Source organism: Schistocerca americana, chromosome 3 (genome assembly GCF_021461395.2).
Source record: "Schistocerca americana isolate TAMUIC-IGC-003095 chromosome 3, iqSchAmer2.1, whole genome shotgun sequence".
Lineage (NCBI taxonomy): Eukaryota > Metazoa > Arthropoda > Insecta > Orthoptera > Acrididae > Schistocerca > Schistocerca americana.
The window spans coordinates 793,429,119-793,450,518 of record NC_060121.1 but is presented as its reverse complement, the minus strand read 5'-3'; the positions used below and the strand labels follow the sequence as shown (position 1 = coordinate 793,450,518).

The 21,400-nt window shown below is 41.2% G+C and overlaps 1 protein-coding gene across 1 annotated transcript in view; it reads right to left on the bottom strand.

The window, feature by feature from the left end:
* Positions 1–21,400, bottom strand: part of LOC124606868 — a 231,354-nt gene that overhangs the window by 79,361 nt on the left and 130,593 nt on the right. The window contains exons 5-6 of the mRNA XM_047138956.1: positions 8,674–8,811; positions 3,610–3,685 (exon numbers count right to left, since the gene is read on the bottom strand). Coding sequence (XP_046994912.1) covers positions 3,610–3,685; positions 8,674–8,811 — 214 coding nt within the window. The remainder of the gene's footprint in view (positions 1–3,609; positions 3,686–8,673; positions 8,812–21,400) is intronic.

Sequence of the window (21,400 nt, the reverse complement as noted above, 5' to 3'; positions counted from 1 at the left end):
ACAATATTAAACTGAAACCTATCATGAACACAATTTATGATTTTATACTACACTTCTTCAAGCAGCAGCAACTTTGCTGCTACCTAGCATTTGGTTGTGTGTTTGCTGTGTGAAAGTGTTTCTGTTTGTGCAAAAAGCAGTGTTTCTCATCATGGAGTATCGCTGTTTTTGATTACCAGTTAAGATAATTGTGTTGCATGACAGTATTATAAAAAGGATAGATCGCTACTGACTATATACTGGAGATATCAAGTCACAGTCAGGCCTAACAAAAAAAGTGCTGAACAAGTGGGCTGTGGGCTTATGGCCAAAAGGCCTTTGTCTAAATGTCTGAAGTAGGCAAAATCAATCTCAATATCTCTCTCTCTCTCTCTCTCTCTCTCTCTCTCTCTCTCTCTCTCTCTCTCTCTCTCTCTCTCTCTCTCTCTCTCTCTCTCTCTCTCTCCCCCACCTTCTACATTTCTACATGTTTCCTGAAATCCATAAACATCCACCCATCAGCTCCCTTAGCAACACTAAGTCAGTTACCTGCAACCTACTCTCCTATATAAAAGACACCAAGCATTTCCCACTGACTCTCCACAGTTCCTGTTCCTTTACCACATGGTGCCCTGCTCATCACTATTGATGATGCCTCACTTTACACTAACATCCATAATGTCCATGGCCTTGCAGCTATTGAACACTAACTTTCCCAATGTCTCATGGATTTCAAACCTACAACCATCTTTCTGGTCATCATGGCCAACTATATCTTCAGCCACAATTATTTCATCATTGAAGACTTCACTTAGGAGCAAATCTGTGGCATAGCATTGGACACACTGATACCACCATCATATGTCAACCTATTCATGGGTCACCTACAGGAATCCTTCCTAACCACCCAGAATCCCAAGCCCCTCACCTGATTTAGATTCATTGGTGACATGTTTGTGGACAGTGGATGAGGATATCATATCAACATTACTCCAGAACCTGAAACACTTTCTCCCCATTCACTTCATCTGGTCCTCCTCAACAACACAAGCCCCCTTCCTCCATGTTGACCTCCAACCCAAAGATGGCTACATCAGAACCTCCATCTATATTGAACCAATCAATCAATCACCAGAAATACCTACACTTCAACAGCAACCACCAATTCCATACCAAGAAGTCCCTTCCATACAGACTGGCTCCCCCATGGCCATCAGATCTGCAGTGATGAGTAGTCCCTCTCCAGATATATTGATGGTCTCACCGAGTCCTTCACAGACCGTAATTACCCTTCTGAACTTTTACAGGAACTGATTTCCCACGCCTTATCTCTCCAGTCACCCACCACCTCTCAGAGACCCACACTGCAGAGGACCACTCCCCTTGTGACTCAGTACCAACCAGGACTGTAGCAAGTGAATCACATTCTCCACTCATCATGCCCTGAAATAAAGAATATCTTACCCTTTTACCTTCCCACCCCTACCATAGTGGTATTCTGCTGTCCACTGCACCTACACAATCTATCCATGCTCATAACCCCTTGCCTCATGGCTCATGTCCTTTTAATAGACCTAGATACAAGACCTGTCCTCTCCAACACCCTTGCTTGCCACTCCCACCCTCTACCCCCACCCCCATCTACTCCAGTACAGTCACAAGCATCATCTCTCCCATCAAAGGCAGGACTACCTGTGAAAGTAGTCATATGGTCTACAAGCTAAGCTGCAACCAATGTGCTGCATTCTGGATGGGCATGACAACCAACAAGCTGTCTGTCCACACGAATGGCCACTGACAAACTGTGGCCAAGAAATGCCTGGACCACCCAATTGTTGAGCAACACTCCCAAACACAATGTTCTTCACTTCACTGACTGCTTCACAGCCTGTGCCATTTGGATTCTTCCTACCAACACCAGATTTTCCAAAGTGCACTAGTGGGAGCTCTCCCTGTAATATCTCTTCATGTTCCCATAAACCCCCTGGACACAACCTTTGTGAAGTCATGGTCGTTCACCCACCTATCCCTTTCACTGCTCCCACTCCTCACTACACAGCCTTGTTTTCCACCAAGGGACATACAATCTTTTTATTTGTCTCCTTTTCTGTTCCCTTCCCCGACCTTGCCATCCCCTCCCTCCCAAATAATCTCCTATTGCACCTAGCGGCCCTACCCTGTCCCCACCACATCCATGTATGCTCCCACAAATAGTGCTTTATTGTCTCCCACTCCTACTCTACTATCCCTCCTCTTCTGTGCCCCAGCCTCCTCCTTACCCCCATGACCCAAATTGCTTCTCCCAACCTGTGCACTGCAGTTGCTCACTCTCTCTCTCTCTCTCTCTCTCTCTCTCTCTCTGTCTGTCTGTCTGTCTGTCTGTCTGTCTGTGTGTGTGTGTGTGTGTGTGTGTGTGTGTCTCCACTGTGCAGTGAGTAGCTTTTCTCAAGAGACATAGAATCAAAGTAAGTGGTATATGAATTCATTTCAAACCTTAAAGACAAAGCCAGGATAGCGAAAATCTTATTGTCACCACATATTGCAACAGGAAAGGCATGCGGTGTTTCATTACAAAACATACAGATAGCATTAACTAAACAAACACTGCTTTTAGCCTTGTTTCACAATTTATTATTAATGTTAGTATACAACCTAGGATTCAGGGTTTAAGCCCATTTTCAAGTACACTACTGATTTAATTTACAATGTTTCACCAAGAACACACAGTTGATTCAATTAAAATGATACAGATAGTATTTTTGGAAGTATAGTCAATGGAAACATGTGGTCAAGAAATAACTTTTCAGTCCCTGGAATACTTCCAGAAAGACATTTTTTATCATACTGTATTCTTATTTTATTATCATAGAGATTATCCTATAAGGAGAATTGCGGCAAATGTGTTACACTACAAAACTGCTTTCATAGGTGATCACCATCAGAGTGAATGAATTCCCAAATCTTTGGTATTCAGGTACAGAACATGCAATGATGGTCAACAGATTCTTATGGAGACATCAAATATTGAAACATCTTGAGGAACTTTTCTGAGAAAAAGCCACATCAGAAAATAAAACCATTGTAGCCCTCTTACTTATCTTAATGAAACATGCCTAAATCAGAATCACCCCAAAAAGCACATTTGGCAGGATTCAAATGGTAATGGCAGTTGTTCAGTACCAAATGGCAAAGAGAAGACATTATTCACTGTCTGTCATACAGGAGCATCTGAATCTGGTTTTATCGAAAGTGCAAAGCTAATATTTACAACCTGTAAACACAGTAATATCATGAAGAGACCAATAATGATGCAAATAAATGCTGTTTCTTTAGTTTATATGATTTAGAAGATGTTTCTGCAGTCACAGATAATGTCAGTTATCATTAAAGAAGAATGAGAAAAAGTTCCTAAGTTAAATACAGAAAGAGTAAGAACTTGCACAGTGTCTAGAAGAGAAAAATGCAGGATAGACCAAGTTTCATTTACATACATCATTTCCGTTACACAACCCAATTACAATATTGCACACTAGAGCAATATTTTAGAGCAGTCTGAAAGCAGAACTTTTTCTTATTACACAAACATAACTGCAATATTTTATGAAAAATACTGTAGATTACAATACTTACCATTAATGGTGATATTAGCATACTGGCTACCAGAATCCCAGTGCTATTTTCTATTAGACCAAGAGCTGCAATCAATCTATAAGAAAATTATGTTCTGAGCATTATTCTCCAATATATACATCATAAAATACATGAGCTTAATGTACAAGAACATTTAGAAGAATGGAATCCGACTTAAAAGAAAACAACTCATATTTATTACAGACAGCATCTCTAGAAGAAACTACATTTCACCGTAGCTTACCTCATAGTGCCAACAGCTCTCCCTCTCTCCCTCTGTGTGTGTGTGTGTGTGTGTGTGTGTGTGTGTGTGTGTGTGTGTGTGTGTGTGTGTGTGTGTGTGAGAGAGAGAGAGAGAGAGAGAGAGAGAGAGAGAGAGAGAGAGAGAGAGAGAGAGAGAGAGAGAGAGAGATATCCAACATAATATAGGACTGATGACCAGCAACTATGTTTACTGGACCCCCCATCCCAATCCTGTGTGCGGTCTATGCTAGATTTTTTTTTTTTTTTTTTGGCTCACCATCAAGTCTGATGTATTGATGTTTGATCCAGTGAAACATCTAAACATCTCCCACAGATGAGACAGTTAAAATCTTACTGATGACTGCTGAAGCATTCACAACAAAGACTCAGAGTTTGAAGCACTGCTTAAAAGCAGTGGAGCTTATGTAACATTAAGTACATAAGGACTGCTAAGACTTAAACTGGAGGGTAGTGAGATTATTTTGAAGTAAATAAACTGTAACATACACACTCAGAATTACAACAATAAGCCTCTTCATGTTGCACAATGCTTCTTTTAGTATCTGCCACTGGAGTTGGTTGAGCATCATCTTAACAGTCCACTGCTGAGTAAATGATTCAATGACAAAGTGAATCACTGTTGGAACTTCTCTGTTTATTCTATTAATCCAACATGGTAAGGTTCCAGACTGACGAACATTTCTCCAGACTGTCAAATGAGTATTTTGGAAGACACTTATTTTGTGGATAAATTACATTTCCTCAAAAGTCTCTCAATGATTCTTGATCTGACATCTGTTGTTCTTACTCCATTTTATGAGGTCATTCCACTTTAGGTCACTCCAGTTGGTTACTCCTAATTATTTCATGGTAATTATTGTTTCCAGGGATTCATCACTAATAGTGTAATCCAACATTAGTGACTTTCTCTGGCTATTTATGTGCAACACATTACATTTATTTATATTCAGAGTCAACTGCCAGTCCCTGCTCCAACTGTCTATCCTCTGCAGATCTTCCGGAAATTAATTAAAGTCTTCTGTCATTGCAACTTTCCTCCACAAACAGCCTCATAAAACCTCCATTGTTATTCACTAGATCATTAATGTGAACTATAAGTAATAGCAGTTCCATAACACTCCCTTGGTGTACTCCCAAAATTACCTTTAAATTTGTCAGAAGACAACAGTGATATTGACATACAACTACGTGGATCTGTTAAACAATCTTTCTTGGAAATGGAATGACCTGCACTTTTCCCAATAGCTAGATACCCTGTATTGCTCCAGTGACCTACAATAAACTACTGCTAAAATGTGGGTATGTTATTATGGACAATCTCTGCAGAACTTTAAATGCATTTCATCTGGTCCAGTTGCCTTTCCACTGTCTGCAGTTTTAGTTAATTTTCTATTCTAGTATCACTTGTCTCAATATCTGCCATTTAGCATTCATTTGATGATTGAAAGGATGAACATATTATGACCTTCTGCAGTGAAACAATTTTGGAAGACCAAATTCAGTATTTAGACCTGCCGCCTTTCATCAACTGTTCTGGTGCCAGTGTGATTCCTGAATGACTTAATAGATGATTTCAGTCCACCTACTGGCTTTAATTAAGACCAAAACTACTTAGGATGTTCAATCAAATTGTTTGGCAACATTTTACTGTGGAATTCATTGAGTGCTACTCATGTCTCTCCTCTCACACTCATTTTTGCTTCAGTCAGCTTCTATTTATCTACCAGTCTTGTACTTTGATTAAATTGGAGATGAAGCTCTCTAAGCTTTCGTAACAACTTTCTAACATGACTACTCAACCATGGTGGCTCTGTCCCATCACTCTCAACCTTTCTTGGCACATAGATGTTGAAAACATATTGTGTGATGTTTTTGGTTTTACCCATTTGTGCTCCAAACCTTTGTCCTCAGTGCTGAATATTTGATATCGACTCCGAAGATAAAATGCAATTTGTATCCTCTCATTCTTGATGACCAAAAATATTTTCCTACCTTTTTTAGCATTCCTTGTAATACTTTATGGTATCATTCTTATGATCACCAGTTCTCTCCTCAACAAAAAGTTACTCAAAAAGTTTATGTTTATTAGTTACCAGAAGATCCAAGACATTGCTCTCACACATCAGTTTTGTAACTACCTGCTTCACCCTTTCTATAGATGATGAATGGACATCTCCACCAGACTGTCAAATGAGTATTTTGGAAGTCACTTATTTTGTGGATAAATTATATTTCCTTAAAAGTCTCTCAATGATTCTTGATCTGACATCTGTTGTTCTTACTCCATTTTATGTGGTCATTTCACTTTAGGTCACTCCAGTTGGTTACTCCTAATTATTTCATGGTAATTATTGTTTCCAGGAGTTCATCACTAATAGTGTAATCCAACATTAATAATAGCATAGCCAGAAAACTTACTTGCAATATTCTGCAAGTTGAATAAGTGCTCTGGCTTTACAGCTCCTGACTCAGGTTGTCTATAAAAGCATCTGATTACCATTTTAACCAGCTTCGATGCTTACTCTTATCAAAACTATGTCACATTCTGCATCTGTAGTACTTCCTCAGATACTAGAAACTTACTTAAGGCAATGAATAAGCTCACAATTTATATTCCAGTCTGAAGTTAGGATTTCACCATTGTTCATTTATGGTTCTAGCCAGCTTTCTGTTCCTAATACCATGTGTGGTTTATTACTTTTAGTAATTGCAACTAATTCTCAGACCTTATTGTGGTTGCTCCTGCAGTTACTAATAATTCATTTACATTACCTTTTTTTGATCCGTAGGGCCAAAAAATCTCCTGAGAATAGTATGGTTTATCTGTCTTTGATTTCAGGCATGAATTTTACCATTGTGCACATAAGTTTTATTTAGATAGTAAATAATCTAAATAATTGTGCACATAAGGGTTATTTAAATTAGAAGAACCCTTGTTTAGGGTTCCTCTAATCTAAATAATACTTTTGTCCGCATCACTCTGTTATCCATGTCAGCTATTAATAGGGACCCTAAATTCTCCATTCAATAGCAGAGGTTGAGAAATTAACGTCCAAGATCGCTACAGACCGTCTGAGTCTCTGGTATGGACTTTCAACTGGATTCCAGACTAGAGAGTGGTAATCAACTCTGTGTAGGATACTGCAAAAGGTGAACAATTCTTATACTCCACATGCAATGCTAGCTACCTATAACAACACAGCTAACTTACAAAGAAATTAAGAATAGCCTTAGAACCCAGGCAGCAAATGATGTTCATGCCAAAATGAGCAACTGTTCACAGCAAGAGGTACCAACTGTTTCCCAATAGCCACCACGAGAGGCTACTCCGCATCTTTGATGAGATGACATGACAGAAACACCAAGTACACACCGACATTCTTTCCCAACTGACTTACTATTTTGCTGTGGAGCTCCATTACCTATGTAACATTGGAGCTCCCAATGACCAACATACCTTTCCCTCTCTAACTACCTAGACTTGGCAGGAAAATAAGCCTCTGATAGCTAATCAGGCAAGGAACCCATGCTGGCTCACATATATTACCAACAATGGGCAGCATCCTGTACCTTTTGATAAGATGTAAATAGGAAGCTGTGCAACCTGTTCCCACTTTTGCCTTCCATCAGAGATGTGCAAGCTCATTGGGGTCTGTCACTAGCCCTTAAGTGAGGGCAAACTATTCAGATGATACACATTGTAAGGAACAGTGGAAATGGTGTTGCCAGGGTATTCCAACAGCACCAGAGGTGTTGTGGTTTTCACCACTGGTGCTCCATCATTCCTACATCTTAGGACAGCACCCTGAAACATGTCAACAATGGCCAACACATTTTCTAGCAGTTTCTAGACAGCAGCCAATTATTCTTGTTTCTGCACAATATCAACATAATTCCAAGCCATTTTCTACTATGTAACAACTACATAAAATGACAAATAAATTCACTAACCAATCAGGGACTAATTGTAAAAGAAGAAGCAGGCCACAAGGGGCACAAAATAAAATAAATAAAGTGACACTAGTGTTCACAGTGGAATACAACTAAACTACAAAAGTAATTTCTTTACACAAATGATCAAAAAATATACAAAAGTTTTACAACAAAATAAATAACACAACTAAACACAAACAATAAAGAGTTACTGTTCACTTCCACGCAGTAGTACACACAAAGGCTTTCAAGCAGTCATTCTTATGTTACACATGTGAATGGAATGTAAAGAACGCTTAAGAACTGTTATGAGGGGGAGCTTCTTCTGCCATGCATTTCACAGTGGTTTACAGAGTATGGATATAGATGTTCATGTAGAAGCATGTAAGAGCGCCACTAAACTAAATGATGTATACAGTATATCTACAAACTATGAGCTGCTGCTTGAACTGAAATTGCATTAATTAGGAAATGAGACAATGAGTTTTGCTACCTGGGGAGTAAAATAACATGATGGCTAAACTAGAATGAATATAAAATGCACACTAGCAATAATAAGTTCAGTGTTTCTGAAAAAAAGATCAAAATCATTAAAATTCAACACATTTCAGTGGCAAAAAGTTGTTTTTTCTGGCAGGATATATCTGGAGTGTAGCCTTGCATGAAAGTAAAATAGTTCAGACAGTAAGAGAATATATTTTAATTATATTTACATTTAAATTATTTATATTATTTTAACTATCTATAATCACTACAGACGACCACTTACAAGTAAATAAAATACCAACATATGAAGTAATTTGCCCATTTTATTGATTTCATCTTTCAGTTCTGCTTTCTTAACACTATAAGAAGAATAAAACCTACCCTGCAATTATTAACAGAACCAAAAAGTCAAATGTAAGTAAGGCATCGGATTTAACTCCCTCAACAACTTCAGCAACAGTTATCCGTGCTTTCACAGATGCCACTAAACGATTCCATGTAGAAATATCTTCTTTGCTTCTGCAACAGAAAGCACATTATATTTTAATACAACTTAAATGAGCATTCCTTAGAATCTATCGTATTATTTTAGGCCACAAAAACAACTACGAACATATGCCCCCCATCTCAGAACTGTAGAACACTTCACATTAATCCCAATTGATGGAAGAGAAAACAGCTGAAAAAACAGACATGGAGAAACATCTATAAAATACACCATAGAGAAACGAAGGTAATAAACTAAAAATTAAATGGGCTTCGCCATATTGCTACAATGGATAAAATGAAAATGTGGTTGACAAGCAATGTGTCATTTACTAAAATGGCCAATAACTCAGAAGGCAAACAAAAACGAGAATGTAAGTGGTTAAAAAAAGGGCATTCTGTCAGGAAATGGTGGACAGTCAGAGGTTGAGTGTAATGAGTTCAAACTGGTGGGGGAGCACCACTTAACAAATGGCAATGGTTAAAAAGACAGTGCCCAATACGCAACCTTGCTAAAATGATCTCCTCATGACAAGAGTGTCGGCAGCATGGATATCATCAGAGTGAATGTAAAAACTAGTGGGCTGAGGTACAGCATCAGTGGCCTCATCTCCTGTCAGACTGGTGTAACCAGGAACCCACATAACCATCACAGTGGCTCCATCAAAAGTGAGCAAGTGTCAGCTTTCCTGGAACTGTTGCACCAAGGGATGGATGCTGTACAGCACATAGAGGCTTTGAAAGGCACTAAGAGTGTCAGAGCAGGTGACACAACTGAAAAGCTTGTGTTGGTAGATGTACTGCGTGGCCTGATACAGGGTGAAGAGCTCTGCTGTAAATACTGAGTGGTGTTCCAGAAGCCCATACTGAAAAAACATCGGTGCCAATGATGAAGGCACACCCAACAATACAGTCAATCAGAGTGATCACTGAACACAAAAGTACTATCATGACGTTCTGTACGAAGAGCGTGAAACTGAAGGCAATAGAGCGAGACTGGAGTTTTGTCCTTAGGAAGTGAATGAAGGATAATGTGAACATGGACCATCATACGAAGCCAAGGTGGTGAAGGGTTTCCACCCACTGGGAAAGTTGCAGGTAGCGTGAAGTTAAGCTGCCAGAGCAAGAGTCGAAAGTGAACTCTAGGTGGTAACAGAGAAGAGGGACATGCCCCATACTGATGATAAGCAGAATCATCAAAAGAGGAAGCATAAGATGGGTGGCCATACATGGCAGACAAATGAGGAGAAAGTCACATTGGTACCACAGCAGTAGTTCTGCAGCCTCTGCATACAGACACCCACACAGGCTAGTGTAAAAGGAACCAGTGGCCAAACGGCTGCCACAATGATGGATAGTTTTGAGACAGCATAAAAGTGATGGACATGCAGATGCACAAACCAATCACCCATAGTCTAGTTTTATAGGGACAAGCACAAACAGAGGAGGACAGTTTGATCTGCTCCTCAGGAAGTACCACTGATGACACACAGGATGTTGATGGACTGCGTACAGTGGGCTGGTGGGCTGCCAGGTAAGACAAGTGGGAGGACCAAGAAAGAGCAACACACTCAAGATTTAAAGACAATGGAAGAAACCAATTGTGCTGCCATAAATTCATATAAATAGGTTTGTCGGTGGAAAAATGAAAGCCACTGTCAATGCTCCATGAGTAAAGATGACAGAGACCTCCATGGACCTGCCTCATTGAGTGGCATCTTCAGTGACAAGTGCAATAGATGGCAAAATCATCAAGGAAAATGGAGCAGGAGATGCCCTGTGGCACACAGGCCTTTATAGGGTTAATGACACTAGCAAAGACGACAATGCCCAGGATGGAATGCTGAGGCACACTGTTTTCCTAGATAAAGGTGTCCGATAAGGCAGAACTTCATGTACCTTCAAAATTTGGTCCTTTAAAAATTCCTAGAGGAAATTGAGCATGTGGCCACAGAAGCCCCACATGTACAAAGTACAAAGGATACCAGTCCTCCAGCAGGTGTTATAGGTCTTTTCCAAATCACAAAACATAGCCACAGTCAGGGATTTCCACAGAAAACCATTCATGACACGGGTGGGCAAAGTGACGAGATGATTAACTGCAGAATAGTGTTCTCAAAATCCACACTGTACAGTGTTTAGTAAATTACCACCATACTAGCTGGGCATGAATCATATGTTCCATCATCCAGCAAACACAGCTGGTGAGAGAAATGGGGCAGTAGCTAGAAGGAAGGTGTTTTTCCTAGCCAAGCTTAGATATGGGTATGACAGCAGCTGCATGCCAGCATCTGGGAAATGTCCATTCTGCCCAGATGCAGTTGTACGTATGAAGCAGAAAGTGCTTGCATGCTAGAGAAAGATGCTGCAACATCTGAATGTGAACATTGTCTGGCCTTGGGGTGGAGGATCAGGATGAAGTGAGAGCATGATATAACTCCCTTATAGTAAAGGAGCATTGAAGCATTCTTAATTCTGAGAAGAGAGATGTCATTAGGGTCCACGATGAATCATCTGCTATTGTCAGGCTGGAAATTGGGGAATGGATCTTTGTCCCAGAGAGCCATCAGAGATTGGCCCCCATGACAGAAGAGGGAGTGAAAATGTTAAAAGAACTAGTGAATGAAATCCAGCTAGCTATTTTGCTATCCCAAAGAATGCGACAACACGGTGCACGCAACTGTTTATAATTAATCCAGTTTGCCATCATAGGATGATGGTTAAAAACACAGAGAAAATGCCTCTGTGTGCAAATTGCATTGTCCCACACCTCAGTCCACCAAGGGATTGAGACACAGCTTGCGAAAGAGGATGTGCGAAGAGTGGAGCATTCTGCGGTGGTACAGATAACTTTAAGATATTCTACTGGTCATCACAACTGGAGAAATGTTGTTTGTTGAGGGTCGCCAGGGAGGAGTAAAGCATCCAGTCAGCCTTAGTAAGCTGCCATTTGGGTGTGCACGTGGTTGGTGTAGGAGTCAGGAAATGGACAGCACACGGGAAATGGTCGCTCGAGTGTGTGTCAGAGAGAACAGACCACTTGAGATAATGGGCAAGCTGGGCAGTGTGGGAGGATATGTCCAAATGGGAATAGGTATATGTTGAGTCTGAGAGGGATGTGGGTGCTCTTGTGTTAAGGCAGAAGAAGTTAAGTTGATTGAGAAAGTCAGCCAAGAAGGCACCTCTCGGACAGGTTCTGGGAGAACCCCAAAGGGGATGTTGCACTTTAAAGTCACCGAGCAGCAGAAAGGGGTCAGGTAGCTGTCCAATAAGCTGGATAAATTCTGCTCTGGTGATATGGAATGACTGAAGAACGTAAACGGTACAAAGATAAAAGGTCAAGTAAGGAAGGAAAAGGCGAACTGCAACAAGTTTATGGCAGGTAGTGAGGGAGATGGGTTGACTACAAACATCATCCTGTAGCAGCAGCATGACTTGCCCATGAGATGGAATGCTGTCCTCAGAGGAGGAGGGGGGGGGGGCAGGTTGAATGGGCCAGGAGATATTAGAACTCAAAGTGGTCATGAGGCCTCATGGGATGAAGTCACCTGCTATGCAACCAGCAGGCCAGATAGAATAGAAGATAGAAGGAATACTCCTGTCAAGACTTCCTATATACTTCCAGCCAATCAACATTTGAGTTCCCCCTGTCAACCAGAGAGGCTCCAAGAAGCCAAACAAAGACAAACTGTATCCTCCTTTGCCAACTTGGAGATCATCTACGATGGTGTCACCACATAATACCCTTGCCCGTCTGACCTCTGAGTTGCCAGTGTGCACCACCAACAATTTTTCTGCACTAGACTCTGCAGTATGATAGAAGGAGAATGCCAAGGCTTCTGTAGACCTCATGGAGCAGGATCCTCCTGCTTCTGTGCCCTGTAGCAGCAAGTCTTCAATGCCTGCACTTAGCAGTCACTGAAGTGACACCCCTTCATTTCTTCCTTGTCATGACTCGCCTCCAATGGAACATTCATGGTCTTTGATCCAACAAAGAGGATTTAGAGTACAGTGCAGAAAAATTGTTGGTGGTGCACACTGGCAACACGGTCAGCCTAGCAAGGGTATTATGTGGTGACACCATCAAAGAAGCTAATTGGCTGGAAGGAGATAGGAAGTCTTGACAGGAGTATTCTTTCTATTCTCTCTGGCCTGCTGGTTGCATAGCGGGTGACTTCACCCTATGAGGCAAAAGTTTTGTGGCATGTTGCACAGTTGGACAAGGAGATGAGGATGGTACAATGATGCTGATTGATTTCACAACTGCAATGCTTAATTTCAGGTTGCATGTCTGCATCGCCATGTCCTTCATGGATCAAGATGTAGCAAGGAAAGTACTGTAGGTGGCAGACAATGAGAATGCAGAGTTTCCGACTAGCCAACAACTTCTGAGCAACTGGATAAGGCACTTTTTCCATCACTCAGATCTCCTGGACAGCCTGCTTATCAAGATACAGGGGACAATTGTGGGAGGAGGCAGCATGGTCACCATTGCAGTTGATGCAACAGGGAAGAGGAGGCAGACAATTGCCATTGTGAGCATCCATACCACAAGTTACACATTTTTCTGGGTGTCAGCAAGACTCTCGAATGTCATTATAATTACGACACTGGTAGCACTGAATCAGGTTTGGAATGTACCCCCTTACAGTAAAGGTGGCATTGTAGCACAAACAATTCTGAGAAGAGAGGGATATCACCCAAGAGTCCTCTGCTCGTTTCAGATGGAGGAAGGCAGGGTGATATTGGAAGGAGCTTGAAATCTCCAGGAAATGGCGGCCCAAGGTGTTGGAGATAGCAATAGGGTCCACAATGAATCATCTGCTACTGTCAGGCTGGAAATTGGGGAATGGATCTTTGTCCTAGAGAGCCATCAGAGGTTGACCCAAATGACAGAAGAGGGAGTGGAACTGTTAAAAGACCTAGTGAATGAAATCCAGCTAGCTTTTTTGGTATCCCAAAGAATGCGACAACACTGTGCATGCAACTGTTTATAATGAATGCAGTTTGCCATCATAGGATAGCATATCTCCGTGTGCAAATTGTGTCATGCGACACCTCAGTCCACCAAGGGATTGGGACATAGCATGCTAAAGAGAAACTGTGATAACTTAGCCTTCTTTGATCTTTGATGGTAGAATGACTCAAAAGTGAGGCAAAGAATGCATGTGCACAATAAGGATTCATCCACTTTAGTCATCACCTGATGGACTGCAATAACACCCTGATCAGAGAGGTACATTTGTATTTCTGCCACAGTCAGACCATCGAGCAGTCTAGTGTAAATACCACCACAGGAAGGATTCAGCAATCGATGGGCCTCAACACAAACAGGATAGCCATGGAGGAGTGAAGCTATAAGCAGTAGTAGTTTTTGAGAATTAGAAGTAGTCTCCAAAACCAAAGTGCCACTGCATAAACGAGAGCAGGATTTAACACCTTTCTAAGTAACAAACAGCCTGTATCAAAGGACTGACCGGTTTCAGTACTTAAACCACAAGAAACTGTGGTGCAGCTGGGAGGGCCATTGAATTGTTAGCCTCATTCCATTTACATTTAGTAGTTGTTCGACTGTGAAGATGATTGGCTCATTGTGAGAATATCCCCATAATTGCCAGCGTCTGCAATGGCATGTTCCTTCCAATTGGGGGACCCATCCAGAAGAGGACACACCCACATTAGGTGATTTTTCACACCTCAGGTCACTTTTCCCCAACACCTGACAGAGAGACCAATTGGCAATTTTTCGAAGGTGGTAGCTCAGGCAATCACTCTTCCCCGGGGTCTGGTCTGTACCAGGGGGTACATGCAAACCCTACCTGTGAACCTGGGGCTGGGAATTATGCATTACCCAGTCACCTGTTACACATCAGATGCATGGGCCAGCCTGCAGCAGCACACAGGGAGGAGGAGGAGGAGGAGGAGGAGGAGGAGGAGGAGGAAGAAGAAGCAGGTCAAATGCCAAAGTGGAGGAAGGACAGGAGAAGGCAAACAAAGACATAAAAAAGGAATGAAAAATGATGGTGAGTGTGCTACAGAATACATTTCCAAAAACAGCCCAGACATTTTCAACAATGGATGGGAGAAAGAACAGCAAGAGGATAGAATTACAGCATAGAAGGGAAAAGATGCCGCAAAGGCTGGGGTCCCATAGTAGCCAAGCACAAGCCCGCCAAAGAGTGGTGAGCCCCTGAGGGAAGGTTCTTAGAATCTAGTTTAATTAGCTCTCAATTTATTGTTGTTGTAACAAATGAATAATACACAACCATAATGCATATTTTTGAAACAAACTATCAGAAAGTTTGTAGGCTTTCACAACCAAGGTCAGTTTCTGTAAAGTTTTTCAGGTTTGTTGAGTGTTGTGTGGAATTATGTACCCACATTTCAAATACTTTTGCAAGCAGGCATCATCAGATAGTGTAAAACTACTGGGGCAACCCCAACTTTAGATCTAATTACTGTCTTCACTCCTGCCCCATTATTTCCTTAAAAGAGATGCAAATTAAAGCCTCCATGTGATTGAATTTTGGGGGAGGAGAGGAAGGGAGCTGATGCTCATAAATGATTATCTTTTAAGAGCAAATATCATTGTCCCACACTGCCAAATCAGGAGGGAGGTGCTTTTGTGATGATATGTTTTTCCTCCCATGGCTAGTTGCATGTAGCTTTTGCACTTACTTCCGACTCTTCAATGGTGGTACATCACAACCATGATACTTACTTTCCTTGACCCTGTTGTATGTGAAAGGTATTTGCACTCTTTGTACCACTTTGTCTGCTGGGTACAGTTGCCAAATGGTTTGATACAGATTCAGAGAATTAGAGCAAATGAGAAAATAATTAGTGAGTTCCACCTCATCTGCTCCAGTGCCTTTAGAATTGCATAGAGCTCTACATTAAGAAATCCATACAATGAACATTGTTGCTGGATGAATAATAAACAACAACAACAACAGCAGCAGCAGCAGCAGCAGCAGCAACAACAACAACAAAAAATGATGTATTTAAAAATGATGTATTTAAAAATTTCTTGAGTTTTGTCAATTTCAAACCCAGCCTGGACCTCAGTTCCAACCAGGGAAGATATTTGCTCAATTTTGTATTAAAACATTAACCATCAGATTACACACTGTTCCTTATCCAATACTAGATGATCATATTGAGCATCAGAAATTTACATACATGTGTTCACATATGAAGATGAAGGGCTGAGTACTGTGGAAGAAAATGGAAATTGCATACACACGACACTATGAGGAAATTCCACTTATGATAAAAGGTTGTTCCCCAGCCTCAGCACAGAAGCTAAATGTACCTCACTATCCGGAAGCTCCTGTCACCAGTAATATTTCAGGATAGGTATCATAATTCCTTTCTTCCATGAATTAATGTATGAACAGTTGCAGTGATTACTTCTGAAATAATATACTTTACTTTGTTTTTCATCACCACCCACATATTTTCTGATTTTGTGATACAGGTGATATATTGTAAGAATTATTACAATGAATGTACTTTGCTCTCTCTGATAATGCATTTAACTCTTGGCCAAAAAATGTGAGAGAGAGATTGAAACCAGATGGATTGCAATGAAACATTTAAGTGCTGCCTGCCTGTTAGCCATGGTCAAATGTTAGATTCCTCCATGATGATGGGACTCATTGTTTGCCAGGTTTAACAGACAGTATCCTGACAGACACACAACAGTGATGATGATCGCTATGTGATGTGACACGACACTCATTCATTCATTTGTATTCCACAGATCCCCCATTAAGAAGGCAACCTTAAGGACGATGGGGTGAATCAAGGTATACATTAGCAAAAGATAAGGAAACTGTACAGAGTTAATCCATATACTGTGTTAACCATCAAAGAACACCCACCTCATAAATTTAATAAAATTATTTTAAAGGAAAATCACTACTTTGAAAAAGCTACTGCCTCCTCTTTTATACTAAGTAGCTACCATTTAACTGCTATTGGTAACTTAATATTTACTTTAATGTAATGATATTTTTAAACAGAAATAGAAGTTACCTGCATCTGTGACTACTGAGCCCTATTTACAGTACTTTACCAATTGTCATGCAGCTTTGTAATAAAAATTGCTTATTGCTGGTTTGCTAATACAACATTTCCAATCCTTCAATGTAAATATTCAGATAATTTATAGTAAAAGTGGTTAATCAGAAATTTTAGCTTTCTTTTGAATTGGTAACAGGAATTGCATATAAAAATAAACCAACACCATTGTCTTTTGGTCATCACAATGAGATACACTTTCAAGGCTAAAGCACTGTTAACTGAGCTACTCGATTAGTTGATCTGCACACTGACAATTTAAATTTGTTATCCAAGTGGGCACCAAGCAATTTTATACAGTATGTTTCATTTAGTGAGAGACTGTTTACTTCTAGTGCTTACAGGTCATTATTGCTTTTGTTTCTAAATGCATAACCCAAGTTGTCACTAGACTAAGACAAACAGTTGATTGTGGGTCAGTTGTAGGCCTGTTCAGCTAACATTCAAGTTATATCTACTAAGATTGAGTTTGGACTCTTAATTAGTATGTTTATGTCATAAGAAAACTGTAGTGCCATCACTGCCTATACCATGGCCCTTGCCACCATGTGTCCACAGATCACATGTCACACACCCTGCAGCCAGACATTCCTTATTCATAACCTGCATATCCCAGCTGGACAGTTCAACCTTCACAGTAACACAGCAGGACCCCACTGCTGTACCTAAATCAAATAGGTGCATGGCTGTGCTGCACCAAACATGCTGTGTCACACCACCAGTCTCATTAACAGTCGGCATAGCCCTGTGCTGCCAAGGCTTTGTAAGCACACACAGCACCCCACTTGGCAGCCTCATCTTGGAATTCACACCATTTGGGTGTGAATTCTATCTATTGACTACGCCTGGAACTGGACTATTCAGGGACTACTACTACTACTACTACTACTACTACTCGGCACTTGAGCCTTTAGGTTTATCTACAAAATTTGCTGATCATCATCATCATCATCATCATCATCATCATCATCATCATCATCCAGTGGTGTCACAAGCTCAGTTATTGAAGTATTTTACTGTTTTCTGTTCTGTTTTTCTGTCTTCACTTGTAGAGGAATAAACCTTGTTAATTACTCTGTGCTTTTGTTGTTTGTTGTTTCATCATTTACAGATACATCGAAGTAGTTGTGACAGAGGCTGGTTATTGTATTAGTTTTTGTTTTCTACATGATGGCATGTGCACACTTTCCAGCCCTGTGTCCAATCACATCTGATGGAGGATCATTGTAGAGTTATTTTTTGTTTCCAGAGCAGACAGTTTTGATCTTCACATTTTGGGCGAAGCGTCTTTTTGGTTTTTTTCTTTCATACATCTCGTCTACTTTATCACTTTTTTTTTACCAAGAGGAAACTGTATTTTTACACAAACTTCCCAAGTTTCAGTCAGTGCAGTTCGCTCAGCTGATGGACAGAGTGACACCGTTTTTGAAAGACCAACAGCTTCTGCAGGAAGCCATTCTTCAATGCTTTAACCAAGGTAATGACAACAAACTTTGAGCAACTTCACCTTTCTATAGTTTCAATGAAGCCATAGAGGCGTGGGTCACATACATACTGCAGCTGTGTCAATACTTTTTGGTCTACAACATGTTGGATAATGTTCAACATTTCAACATTCACATTTTTTTCTTGTGTTGGTGTAGACAACTTGTGCACTTTCATTAAGCTTTCCCTCCCCCCTCCCCCCACCCCCCAATCAGCCTGAATCAGTCCCTTTCCCCAACGTCTTTGCTGCTCTTGTTAAGTATTTTGACTCCCCGGTATTGGTCGCCACTGCACAGTGTAAGCCCTTTCAAACCAAGTACCGACTTAACGCAGTCCTATCAGCAGTGCCTCACGAGTTACGGGGCATGACCTACACCTGCAAATTTGTGTGTGTCCCTGCAGGATGCTATTGCTCAAAATATTACTCATTAATGACTTTGGGTGGAATTCCTTGAACTGTTGGACCATCACTTGAGTATGTCTTTTGTATAATTGAGGCATAGGAATTGTCTGACACCACAGTGCAGGAAATGTTGCCACCTCATCTTTTTCCTCCAGAGAGGGCATTGTAAGCAACATATGGAACACCCCTCAGTGTCAAGATAGGGATGCTTTTCATTTCTGCCAAACTAAATGTGTCCTTTGTAAAGCAATTGGGCACACCAAGATGTTTTCTAGAAGAAATTACAGGACTCATCTGTAAACATGGACACTCATGGTTCTGAAACAGTGAATGTCCATAAAGTTAATGTCAATAATTCTGCATTCCTGGAGTCAGTTTCTGACAAGTCATTCCACATTCAAACCTGCTGTAGCATTTCCACTGCACATGAATCATTCCAGTTGCCCTCAACATCCCTCTGCTTGTGTGAGAACCAAAGACACTTTTCATTCAGCTACATATTCAGAATAAGGATGTGGATACCGGGGCTTCCATTACATTGATCAAAAGGTGCACATTTGAACAGCTTGCTATGCCCAATGTGCAGTCTGGTAAGCAAAACCTCCTTCCAGTGGCGAGGCTGTCACGAAGTCCGCCAAGCTTTTGTGGTCGGTTTGAGTGACCGCAGTTTGTTGTCAGACACCTGCAACCATTCAGTCTCCCACTTACGCATGATGCATCTGTCAGAAAATGAGATAATGGCACGCAACAGGATGGGACATTGATGGACAGCACCATCCCAACATGCTTCCTTGGCAGCTTTGTCAGCCATGTCGTTACCCTGTATCCCAACGTGGCCAGGTACCCAGCACAAGATCACCACCTTGCCATGGTGTTGGAGCCACTGTAAGCAGTCATGGATCAGCTGAATCAGTGGGTCTACTAGATACATTTGGTGAAGCACCTGCAGTGTACTAAGAGTGTCAGAATAGACAAGAAAACTCTTACAGTGATGTCTGTGAACCCGCCCCAGTGCCATTAGAATGCCATACAACTCCGCACCATAATTTGTAAATTGTTCTGGAAGACCCACTTTAAAAACTATCAGGGAAAACCACAGAACATCCAAGAGCATTCCCCTGCTGGGATCCATCTACATCTACATCTATACTCCGCGAGCCACCTTATGGTGTGTGGCGGAGGGTACTTATTGTACCACTATCTGATCCCCCCTTCCCTGTTCCATTCACGAATTGTGCGTGGGAAGAACGACTGCTTGTAAGTCTCCGTATTTGCTCTAATTTCTCGGATCTTTTCGTTGTGATCATTACGCGAGATATATGTGGGCGGTAGTAATATGTTGCCCATCTCTTCCTGGAATGTGCTCTCTCGTAATTTCGATAATAAACCTCTCCGTATTGCGTAACGCCTTTCTTGAAGTGTCCGCCACTGGAGCTTGTTCAGCATCTCCGTAACGCTCTCGCGCTGACTAAATGTCCCCATGATGAATCGCGCTGCTTTTCGCTGGATCATGTCTATCTCTTCTATTAATCCAACCTGGTAAGGGTCCCATACTGATGAGCAATACTCAAGAATCGGACGAACAAGCGTTTTGTAAGCTACTTCTTTCGTCGATGAGTCACATTTTCTTAGAATTCTTCCTATGAATCTCAACCTGGCGCCTGCTTTTCCCACTACTTGTTTTATGTGATCATTCCACTTCAGATCGCTTCGGATAGTAACTCCTAAGTATTTTACGGTCGTTACCACTTCCAATGATTTACCACCTATGGCATAATCGTACTGGAATGGATTTCTGCCCCTATGTATGCGCATTATATTACATTTATCTACGTTTAGGGAAAGCTGCCAGCTGTCGCACCATGCATTAATCCTCTGCAGGTCCTCCTGGAGTACGTACGAGTCTTCTGATGTTGCTACTTTCTTGTAGACAACCGTGTCATCTGCAAATAGCCTCACGGAGCTACCGATGTTGTCAACTAAGTCATTTATGTATATTGTAAACAATAAAGGTCCTATCACGCTTCCCTGCGGTACTCCCGAAATTACCTCTACATCTGCAGATTTTGAACCGTTAAGAATGACATGTTGTGTTCTTTCTTCTAGGAAATCCTGAATCCAATCACAAACCTGGTCTGATATTCCGTAAGCTCGTATTTTTTTCACTAAACGTAAGTGCGGAACCGTATCAAATGCCTTCCTGAAGTCCAGGAATACGGCATCAATCTGCTTGCCAGTGTCTACGGCACTGTGAATTTCTTGGGCAAATAGGGCGAGCTGAGTTTCACATGATCTCTGTTTGCGGAATCCATGTTGGTTATGATGAAGGAGATTTGTATTATCTAAGAACGTCATAATACGAGAACACAAAACATGTTCCATTATTCTACAACAGATTGACGTAAGCAAAATAGGCCTATAATTATTCGCATCTGATTTATGACCCTTCTTGAAAATGGGAACGACCTCCGCTTTCTTCCAGTCGCTAGGTACTTTACGTTCTTCCAGCGATCTACGATAAATTGCTGATAGAAAGGGGGCAAGTTCTTTAGCATAATCACTGTAGAATCTTAAGGGTATCTCATCTGGTCCAGATGCTTTTCCGCTACTAAGTGATAGCAGTTGTTTTTCAATTCCGATATCGTTTAT